Here is an 11523-nt window from a genome sequence, read left to right as displayed (position 1 = left end):
CTCCTCATCTCATCATTCCATTTGTTTTGACTTGTCTATTACACACACCAGGTTCATCTCCCCTCATTAATACGTGTATAAGTGTTCTCTCTGCCCCCTTGTCCTTGTGGGTGATTGTTTAGTGTAGCGCGGTAGAGCGCCGTGTATTTTGTATTATTGGGGTATATTTTCCCAGTGTGCCTGTCTGGTTCCAGTACGCCTGTTTTGCGCACTGGACTATTTCACGCAATTCTGCTTAACTCTGTATTCCGGAATAAACTCTGCATTCTGTGATTTACCCTCCTGCGCCTGACTCCTTCAAATCACCCATCACAAATGGTATTTTGCCAATAATTGGGAGAAATATTAGAATTGGGCTGCCTGTGTAAAACGCAGCCAGTGTTGGTTAATTTTGCAATATTGAGGTAGTATGCTAAATGTAATGTTAATCTTTTGTGGCTCTCAGCTCTTGTTCCCACCAGGCTGATTGAAACAAGCCTAAAGAGGCAGCAATGTCAGAAGCAGCTTGTTTTTAAGTGGAAAGGAAACAGAATGCCAAACGACGAGAAAATATATAGAAGTTCGTGATGAAATGCCAAACCAATATCGTATTTTGTGGGTCTATATGTAATTGTGCATGATCATCTTCCCCTTTTTTGATAAAAGTGAACTTCTCACTGCTGTTTGTGGAAGAAGGGTGAGTTTGAATACCTAAAAGGAATTGAGCCATCGAATTCTGAAACTGGTTCATTTGTCTGTGTGTTACTTTCCCAATGCTCAAATCTATAACCTTTTGTTAAAGGTACATGAAGTTGACAGGCAGACCATGGTGTTGCCACGTGTATTTATGTAATGTCATTTTACAATTAAATATATGTATGAGTGATTAATAAAACGATATCATTAAGATCCAAAAACAGTGTATTTGTCCTTTAACAAACACTTAAATGCTGGAATTAAACACCTGAATAAAATCAATTCATACAAATGACTGCATCATGTTGATGAAGTCCACAATGCTCCAGTAAGCAACAGGTGTTATGTGTCAATGATGGTGAAACTGCGTCCAGTCCGGAAATAGTTCTCAATCTCCTCCAGCGATCTGTTCCTGGTCTCAGGGACACACACGGCGGTGAAAATTATGTTCACCACACACACCACCGAGAAGAACAGGAACGGAACAAACAGTCCATAGGTCTCCTGTAGAAAACATGGTCAACACACAACCATTTTGCATTAGTCGTTGAATGTAGGATTATGATTAGGAATCTTGTTATAGGTGAGTAATAATGTATAAGGGACATGGATGAATATTTCACAATAGCATTATACTAGGATGGGATTAGATTAAACTGTTCCAGGTTGAACCGGGCTATGGCCCGTTATGTGACCGGGTGAATCCGGTGAGGGAGGCGCGCCCTGCTCAAATGGAACGGTAATCTGCAGCTGCTCTGTCATATTGTCAACAATGTAACAGTGCATCATTCAGAAACATAAATCCCTTTTCCATAAAATACATGTTCGAATTTTCAAACTAGTTTTCATTGGGAAGGCAGACAAAGCGTTTTAATCAAAAGCAATCACTTTTGCATGTGAAAACACAGAATCCTACTCATTACTCCACACGCTTAACCAACTTCGCCGTCGGCCAGAACGGGCACCAGGCTCAGGCCCGGGAGGCAGCCCGGTTCCAAATCGAATGCAATAAACGCTAACCCGGATACCCTCAAGTTCAGTTAAAAAGATGGGTAGGTCAATTACAGTCTTTGAATGTGATAGTAAGAGGATTTATGTTCAATGTAGTATGTTAAATATTTGTCATTAAAATGTGCCCACACATTGGATTAGTAGTCAGAGTAATGGAGCAATGAACTCACCACCACATGAATGAAGACATGAGTCAAGACAAAGGCAGTCAACCAGCTGACCCCCACACACAGGCCTGACGCGACCCCTCGCGCTCCCAGAGGCAAGATCTCAGACATCAGAAGCCAAGTGATTGGGCCCCATCCCATAGCATAACCTTGATGAGAACGGAGCAGCACGGGCAAAAATGATGACCGTAGGCCTATGTGAAACCACCCGAGTGTGTTGAGTGTGTGGGGAATTACGCATTAAACATGTATTTCCTTAATCAAGACTGAGATTCTTACCAAATATAAAGACCATGGTGCTTATTAATGGGATGAGGGTGATGGTGTTGAAGGCAGCTTCTCCCTGCTGTGCTATGAGGTCTGTGGGGAGCACAGTGCCAGTCAGGTTACCGGAGGGGCAGGGGGTGGTGTGTGAGTACATGTTCATTGTAAGGGTAGCGAGAAACATCAGGAACCCTGCAGAGGAAGAACAAGTGAACAGAAATGCAGTCAATAAAATCGTTAAAAAAAAATTTTTAAACATTTTTTAACAATAACACACTGTTACACTTATGGGACACTGTTTAAATCTGTGGGTCATTTCTGAAGGGCCTATTTTCTGAGCTCAGTGATGATTTTATGGCTTTGTCACTTGGACTGCGAACGCACCCACCTGAGGTATAGAGGAGGGCCTTCCTTCCAGCCTTGTCCATCAAACTGGCAGCAATCACCACAGATAGCAGTCGAATTGCTCCCACCAGTGCAGCATCGTACTTAGGTTCCTAGATAGAAGTGGATGCATTTAAAATGTCCTTGGTTATGAATGACATGTTCTGTAATGTCAAGGTACTGAGGTAAAGGAGCCATTTGCTGATGTAACAGATTGCGTCGTCAGCTCACCCCACAGCTTGAAATGTCTCCACCGCACTGCCGAATTGCTAGCTTTTCTGTGGCGCAGCTGGTTAGTACGTTGTCAAACAGGGCGGTTACGTGTGTTGGCGAGGCAGAGGGCGCAAGATCAAGTAGCGGTAAAGATGTGAGCGGGGAAGCAATACTGCTAAGCAGCACAATGACGCCTGATACAGTTTAACCTGATCCCACCTAATCCATTACCCTTTTCCCTGATACAGTTTAACCTGATCCCACCTAATCCATTACCCTTTTCCCTGATACAGTTTAACCTGATCCCACCTAATCCATTACCCTTTTCCCTGATACAGTTTAACTTGATCCCACCTAATCCATTACCCTTTTCCCTGATACAGTTTAACTTGATCCCACCTAATCCATTACCCTTTTCCCTGATACAGTTTAACTTGATCCCACCTAATCCATTACCCTTTTCCCTGATACAGTTTAACCTGATCCCACCTAATCCATTACCCTTTTCCCTGATACAGTTTAACTTGATCCCACCTAATCCATTACCCTTTTCCCTGATACAGTTTAACCTGATCCCACCTAATCCATTACCCTTTTCCCTGATACAGTTTAACCTGATCCCACCTAATCCATTACCCTTTTCCCTGATACAGTTTAACCTGATCCCACCTAATCCATTACCCTTTTCCCTGATACAGTTTAACTTGATCCCACCTAATCCATTACCCTTTTCCCTGATACAGTTTAACCTGATCCCACCTAATCCATTACCCTTTTCCCTGATACAGTTGAACCTGATCCCACCTAATCCATTACCCTTTTCCCTGATACAGTTTAACCTGATCCCACCTAATCCATTACCCTTTTCCCTGATACAGTTTAACCTGATCCCACCTAATCCATTACCCTTTTCTCACGATCATGCCAACCTGAACCAAACTGCGCTGGCTCAGATATTTCCACATTTTCCAGCACGGTTTCAGAAACTATGGTAGATGCGTAACCAGACCTGCTCAGTGCAGCTTGGTTTGGTTCGGCTCAGTAGTGTGAAAAGCCCCATAGCTGGGAGACAAAAGACACGTACCAGGGAGACATCAGTCTTGTGGAAGATGGGCTCCAGATACACCAGGATGGGAGTTATGCCAGTCATCTGCTGAAGGAACCTCATCACTATGGAGATTAGGATGGGCTTGTAGTAGAACGGCGTTATCAAATCGGACCACCTGATTCTCCCCTGGAGGAAAGGAGAAACACCAAATGTATTCAATCCGAACATCTACAGTAAGTCTTTGGAGGCAGTCAAACCAAAGTACCGTCTGTGTACCTGAGACGAGATACTGAGTTCAATCATGTTGAACTCTGCCATGAAGTCTGAGTCGGGCCCTCTCAGACACTCCAGGGCCTTGCAGGCCTGCTCCTGTTTTCCACAGGTGATGAGGTAGCGGGGAGAGTCGGGCATGAAGCACAGCAGCAGCAGCATGAGCAGAGCTGGGATCTCCCCTGCCACAGCCAGCCACCGCCACGGAACCACTAGCCCTTCACCAAACATACACAAACTCAAAGTTCTGAATAGCAACATGGACCTCCTGGATGGCCCCCTACAGTATCTACCTGTGTACGAGATGTGCCAGGTTCTTACCAAGTGAATAGAGTGACAGGGCTCCAAACACAGCAGTGATTTGAGGGCACGATCCCAAAGCTCCCCTAACTTTGGGGTGGGAGATCTCTGATATATACACCTGGAGCAGTGCAAGAGAAGAGAACACAACCACATCATCACTAATGTAAGGCGTGACAGTAAGCCCATAAGCCTTTACGCCTGTTGTCTAAGATGGGTTTATATTTCCAGGAGAGGGGATTTCAGGAAACATCAATAGATCAGGTTAACCAGTTTCCTAATGACATATTCTGAAGTCCACAGCAGTATCTAAATGGTCTAACTCTTTGTTATTGGATGAAGCATCAGAAGAGCACACAGTGGTGTAAAGTACTTAAGTAAAAATACTTTAAAGTACTACTTAAGTACAGATACCCAAAAAAACTACTTAAATATTTATATTTTTGACAACTTTTACTTTACTACATTCCTAAAGAAAATAATGTACTTTTTACTCAATACATTTTCCCTGACACCCAAAAATGCTCATTACATTTTGAATGCTTAGCAGGACAGGAAAATGGTCAAATTCACACAAGAGAGCATCCCTTTTCATCCCTACTGCCTCTGATCTCACTAAACACAAATGCTTCATTTGTAAATGATGAAGTGTTGGAGTGTGCCCCTGGCTACCGTAAATAAATAAAAAACAAGAAAATGGGTAATATAAGGAATTTGAAATGATTTTTACTTTTACTTTTGATACTTAAGTAGGAATTACATTTACTTTTTATACTAAAGTATTTTAAAAGTACTTTTAGACTTTTAGTATTTTACTGGGTGACTTTCACTTTTACTTGAGTCACTTTATATTAAGGTATCTTTACTTTTACTCAAGTATGACAACTGGGTACTTTTTCCACCACTGAGAGCACACAGCATTATCAGTAGCTGACCTACAGGTATGGAAGCAGCAGTCATGCCACCAGCGATACCAGTTAGGAACCTGCCCAGGTGTAGCATCCAAGTAGCCTGTGCCCCTCCCATCACAATGTACCTGTAAGGGTTGGAAGGACGTATATATGAAAAAATATTTGTATTTTGTATTACTTTGTTAATATTTACTTTATGATCACCAATGTAATGTGGCCTAATACATTGGGGCTTTTTTGTAAATACAATCAATGTATTTGTTCCCTGTTCTTTCAGTAAATAACCAGAAAATGTATATTCCCATCAAGAACATGTGTACATAGCTTACATACCCAACTGTTGAGGGGACTGCTGACACCATGATGCTTAACTTCCGGCCAATCAGGTCATTCAGAAGCATGGCACCAAGTCCTCCTGCTGCAGCCCCCAGTGTGAAAATAGACTGATAAAAGAAAGAGTCAAATAGGGACATGGTTAAAACTAAAGAGGAATGTTTCAGGACATAGTGCTGCTTACACTTACAGTTGAAGTCAGAGGTTTACATACACTTAGATTGGAGTCATTAAAACTCGTTTTTCAACAACTCCACAAATTTCTTGTTAACAAACTATAGTTTTGGCAAGTCGGTTAGGACATCTACTTTGTGCATGACACAAGTAATTTTTCCAACAATTGTTTACAGATTATTTCACTTATAATTCACTGTATCACAATTCCAGTGGGTCAGAAGTTTACATACACTAAGTTGACTTGCCTTTAAACAGCTTGGAAAATTCCAGAAAATGATGTCATGGCTTAAGAAGCTTCTGATAGGCTAATTGACATCATTTGACTCAATTGGAGGTGTACCTGTGGATGTATTTCAAGGCCTACCTTCAAACTCAGTGCCTCTTCGCTTGACATCATGTGAAAATCAAAAGAAATCAGCCAAGACCTCAGAAAAAAATGTGTAGACCTCCACAAGTCTGGTTCATCCTTGGGAGCAATTTCCAAACACCTGAAGGTACCATGTTCATCTGTACAAACAATAATATGCAAGTATAAACACCATGGGACCATGCAGCCGTCATACCGCTCAGGAAGGAGACGCGTTCTGTCTCCTAGAGAATAACATAATTTGGTGCGAAAAGTGCAAATCAATCCCAGAACAACAGCAAAGGACCTTGTGAAGATGCTGGAGGAAACAGGTACAAAAGTATCTAAATCCACAGTAAAACGAGTCCTATATCGACATAACCTGAAAGGCCGCTCAGCAAGGAAGAAGCCACTGCTCCAAAACCGCCATAAAAAAGCCAGACTACGGTTTGCAACTGCATATGGGGACAAAGATCTTACTTTTTGGAGAAATGTCCTATGGTCTGATGAAACAAAAATAGAACTGTTTGGCCATAATGACCATCGTTATGTTTGGAGGGAAAAGGGGGTATCTTGCAAGCTGAAGAACACCATCCCAACCGTGAAGCACAGGGGTGGCAGCATCATTCTGTGGGGGTGCTTTGCTGCAGGAGGGACTGGTGCACATCACAAAATAGATGGCATCATGAGGAAGGAAAATTATGTGGATATATTGAAGCAACATCTCAAGACATCAGTCAGGAAGTTAAAGCTTGGTCGCAAATGGGTCTTCCAAATGGACCCAAGCATACTTCCAAAGTTGTGGCAAAATGGCTTAAGGACAACAAAGTCAAGGTATTGGAATGGCCATCACAAAGCCCTGACCTCAATCGTACAGAACATTTGTGGGCAGAACTGAAAAAGCGTGTGCGAGCAAGGAGGCCTACAAACCTGACTCAGTTACACCATCTCTGTCAGGAGGAATGGGCCAAAATTCACCCAACTTATTGTGGGAAGCTTGTGGAAGGCTACCCGAAACATTTGACCCAAGTTAAACAATTTAAAGGCAATGCTACCAAATACTAATTGAGTGTATGTAAACTTCTGACCCACTGGGAATGTGATGAAAGGAATAAAAGCTGAAATAAATCATTCTCTCTACTATTATTCTGACATTTCACATTCTTAAAATAAAGTGGTGATCCTAACTGACCTAAGACAGGGAATTTTTACTAGGATTAAATGTCAGGAATTGTGAAAAACTGTTTAAATGTATTTGGCTAAGGTGTATGTAAACCTCCGACTTCAACTGTACATCTTACACTTTATACATTCAAACAGAAATGTGCATCCTGTAGCACTAACTCCAAAAAGCTTTGGGACACTGTAAAGTCCATGGAAAATAAGAGCACCTCCTCCCAACTGCCCACTGCACTGAGGCTAGGAAACACTGTCACCACCGATAAATCTACAATAATCGAGAATTTCAACAAGCATTTTGCTACGGCTGGCCATGCTTTCCACCTGGCTACCACTACCCTGGCCACCAGCTCTGCACCCTCCGCTGCAACTTGCCCATATCCCCCCCGCTTCTCCTTCACACAAATTCAGACAGCTGATGTTCTGAAAGAGCTGAAAAATCTGGACCCCTACAAATCAGCTGGGCTAGACAATCTGGACCCTTTCTTTCTAAAATTAGCCGCCGAAATTGTCGCAACCCCTATTACTAGCCTGTTCAACCTCTTTCGTAACGTCTGACATCCCCAGAGATTGGAAAGCTGCCGCGGTCATCCCCCTCTTCAAAGACACTCTACATCCAAACTGTTACAGACCTATATCCATCCTGCCCTGCCTTTCGAAAGTATTTTAAAGCCAAGTTAACAAACAGATCACCGACCATTTCGAATCCCACCGTACCTTCTCTGCTATGCAATCCGGTTTCCGAGCTGGTCATGGGTGCACCTCAGCCACGCTCAAGGTCCTAAACGATATTATAACCGCGATCGATAAAAGACAGTACTGTGCAGCCGTCTTCATCAACCTGGCTAAGGCTTTCGACTCTGTCAACCACCGCATTCTTATTGGCAGACTAAATAGCCTTGGTTTCTCTAATGACTGCCTCGCCTGGTTCACCAACTACTTCTCAGATAGAGTTCAATGTGTCAAATCGGAGGGCCTGTTGTCTGGACCTCTGGCTGTCTCTATGGGGGTGCCACAGGGTTCAATTCTCGGGCCGACTCTATTCTCTGTGTATACCAATGATGTCGCTCTTGCTGCTGGTGACGCTCGGATCCACCTCTATGCGGACAACACCATTTTGTATACATCTGGCCCTTCATTGGAAACTGTGTAAACGAGCTTCAACGCCATACAACACTCCTTCCGTAGCCTCCAACTGCTCTTAAACACTAGTAAAACTAAATGCATGCTCTTCAACTGAACGCTGCTTGCACCCGCCCACCCAACTAGAATCACTACTCTCGGCGGGTCTGACCTAGAGTATGTGGACAACTACAAATACCTAGGTGTCTGGTTAGACTGTAAACTCTCCTTCCAGACTCACATTAAGCATCTCCAATCAAAAGTTAGATCTAGAATCGGCTTCCTATTTCGCAACAAAGCCTCCTTCACTCATGCTGCCAAACATGCCCTCGTAAAACTGACTATCCTACCGATCCTTGACTTTGGCGATGTCATTTACAAAATAGCCTCCAACACTCTACTCAGCAAATTGGATGTAGTCTATCACAGTGCCATCCGTTTTGTCACCAAAGCCCCATATACTACCCACCGTTGTGACCTGTACGCTCTTGTTGGCTGGCCCTCACTACATATTCGTCGCTAAACCCACTGGCTCCAGGTCATCTATAAATCACTGCTAGGCAAATACCCGTCTTATCTTAGCTCATTGGTCACCATAGCAACACCCACCCGTAGTCTGCGCTCCAGCAGGTATATCTCACTGGTCATCCCCAAAGCCAACACCTCCTTTGGCCGCCATTCCTTCCAGTTCTCTGCTGCCAATGCATGGAAACTAACTGCAAAAATCTCTGAAGCTGGAGACTCTTATCTCCCTCACTAACTTTAAGCGTCAGTTGTCAGAGCAGCTTACCGATCACTGCACCTGTACACAGCCATTCTGAAATTAGCCCACCCAACTACCTCATCCCCATATTGTTATTTATTTTGCTAATTTGCACCCCAGTATCTCTATTTGCACATCATATTTTGCACATCTATCATTCCAGTGTTAATTACGAAATTGTAACTATTTTTGCACTAACTATTGTTGCACTATGGCCTATTTATTTATTGCCTTACCTCCATAACTTACTACATTCGCACACACTGTATATATATTTTTGACTTTGTTTTGTTTACCCCAAATGCAACTCTGTTGCACTGCTTTGCTTTATCTTGGCCAGGTCGCAGTTGTAAATGAGAACTTGTTCTCAACTGGCTTACCTGGGCGGCAGGTAGCTTAGTGGTTAAGAGCGTTGTGCCAGTAACCGAAAGGTCGCTGGTTCTAATCCCCGAGCCGACTAGGTGAAAAATCTGTCGATGTGCCCTTGAGCAAGGCACTTAACCCTAATTGCTCCTGTAAGTCGCTCTGGATAAGAGCGTCTGCTAAATGTAAAAAATAAAATAAATAAATAAATTACCTGGTTAAATAAAGGTGAAATAAAAATAAAATACTGAATGGGTCAAGTATATGGACTGTCTGATTGATTTGACAATATAGCTGTACTTTTATGAAGAAAAAAAACAGTACATTATCATTGAGGTAAGGCATTATTTTATTGGCTGTCATCAGATAACGTTCTGAAGGAGACACTGAATGAATGAGAAGACATCATTTACATTTTAGTCATTTAGCAGACGCTCTTATCCAGAGCGACTTACAGTTAGTGCATACATTTTCATCGGTTGTTTTTCTCTCTGCCTCACTCACCCCAAACCAGGCTATCTGTTCTGTGTCCATCCTCAGTTTAGGGTTACCACTGTTTTGGAGTTGAGGGATCACTGGGGAGGGGTAAACCAAGGAATAGCCGAAATTGAAATTCCCCAAAACAGCAGAAAACACAGCGAGGTATAGCCTGGCATTGCTGTGGATGAAAAAAAGGGAAAGATATAATATCACATGTTCAAATATGAGTGATATGAATAAACAACTTCATTCATTGTAAATAGCATTTGGTCTGAATCTCTGATGCCTTTGATAGACAGCAGGACATCAATTATATGATTGGTGGCCTACCTCGTGCGCGATGTGCGTTTGACTATTAGCGGTGTATTCTCGTCCATTTTCCTTGTAGCAACCTGTCCGAAGAACTCCTAAACTAGCAGTGTTTTCTAGCTGTTCATTTTTCCTGTAGCAACCTGTCCGACGAAGTCCTAAACTAGTTATACTGAAAGTGAAACAACAGTTTTGCAATTACAAAAAATTCCATTGGGTCATCATTGGAAGGAAGGAGAACAGAAACCCCCAGTCTATGGCAGGCTGTACTTTTTCTGTCGCCATGATAATAATTCCTTGGTTGAGCAACAGACCTAAACGTGTGAAAGGTTGTTTAATCTCATATAATTTAATTGTCTGCATCATTTTCAATCCCCCCATATACTTTCTTTGTAAATATATATATATATATTTTCGTTGTAAATAATAATAAATAAATAAAAGCATATATATATATATATATACACAGTACCAGTCAAAAGTTTGGACACACCTACTCATTCAAGGGTTTTTCTTTATTTTTACTATTTTCTACATTGTAGAATAATAGTGAAGACATCAAAACTATGAAATAACACATATGGAATCATGTAGTAACCAAAAAAGTGTTAAACAAATCCAAATATACAGTGGGGAAAAAACGATTTAGTCAGCCACCAATTGTGCAAGTTCTCCCACTTAAAAAGATGAGAGAGGCCTGTAATTTTCATAATAGGTACACGTCAACTATTACAGACAAAATGAGAAGAAAAAAAAATCCAGAAAATCACATTGTAGGATTTTTTATGAATTTATTTGCAAATTATGGTGGCAAATAAGTATTTGGTCAATAACAAAAGTTTCTCAATACTTTGTTATATACCCTTTGTTGGCAATGACACAAGTCAAACGTTTTCTGTAAGTCTTCACAAGGTTTTCACACACTGTTGCTGGTATTTTGGCCCATTCCTCCATGCAGATCTCCTCTAGAGCAGTGATGTTTTGGGGCTGTCGCTGGGCAACACTGACTTTCAACTCCCTCCAAAGATTTTCTATGGGGTTGAGATCTGGAGACTGGCTAGGCCACTCCAGGACCTTGAAATGCTTCTTACGAAGCCACTCCTTCGTTGCCCGGGCGGTGTGTTTGGGATCATTGTCATGCTGAAAGACCCAGCCACGTTTCATCTTCAATGCCCTTGCTGATGGAAGGAGGTTTTCACTCAAAATCT

The 11523-nt window shown here is 42.2% G+C and overlaps 1 protein-coding gene across 3 annotated transcripts; it reads right to left on the bottom strand.

Annotated features, from left to right (window-relative positions):
• Positions 1 to 808: 808 nt before the first annotated feature.
• Positions 809 to 10489, bottom strand: slc2a6 (solute carrier family 2 member 6). 3 transcript variants are annotated; one of them, XM_084176800.1, is made up of 11 exons: positions 10337 to 10489; positions 10031 to 10184; positions 5577 to 5686; positions 5272 to 5368; positions 4354 to 4453; positions 4039 to 4244; positions 3799 to 3948; positions 2506 to 2614; positions 2133 to 2309; positions 1857 to 2002; positions 809 to 1179 (listed from the first exon to the last, which is right to left on the bottom strand). In XM_084176800.1, the coding sequence occupies exons 1-11, from the start codon at positions 10381 to 10383 to the stop codon at positions 1018 to 1020; spliced, it is 1458 nt and encodes a 485-aa protein (XP_084032926.1). In that variant the 5' UTR covers positions 10384 to 10489; the 3' UTR covers positions 809 to 1017. The 3 variants fall into 3 exon arrangements, with proteins under 3 accessions (XP_084032926.1, XP_084032925.1, XP_084032927.1); XM_084176799.1 differs by having other exon boundaries at positions 814 to 1179; positions 4039 to 4250; positions 10337 to 10459; XM_084176801.1 differs by lacking the exon at positions 1857 to 2002 and having other exon boundaries at positions 1000 to 1179; positions 4039 to 4250; positions 10337 to 10459.
• Between the last annotated feature and the right edge of the window lie 1034 nt (positions 10490 to 11523).

Source organism: Coregonus lavaretus, assembly GCF_964263955.1.
Source record: "Coregonus lavaretus genome assembly, chromosome: 14".
NCBI classification, from domain to species: Eukaryota; Metazoa; Chordata; class Actinopteri; order Salmoniformes; family Salmonidae; genus Coregonus; species Coregonus lavaretus.
The sequence above is the reverse complement of the archived record's forward strand: the minus strand, read 5'-3'. Positions and strand labels throughout refer to the sequence as shown.

What these genes read in the sequence shown, in the direction of transcription:
- slc2a6 (XM_084176799.1), bottom strand. Translation starts at nt 10,383, where the DNA reads ATGGACGAGAATACACCGCTAATAGTCAAACGCACATCGCGCACGAG. An exon ending in ACAAGACTGATGTCTCCCTG is followed by an intron (nt 2,615 to 3,798) that starts GTACGTGTCTTT and finishes ACTTCTATCTAG; the next exon opens with GAACCTAAGTACGATGCTGC. An exon ending in ATGTCTTCATTCATGTGGTG is followed by an intron (nt 1,180 to 1,856) that starts GTGAGTTCATTG and finishes TGTTTTCTACAG; the next exon opens with GAGACCTATGGACTGTTTGT.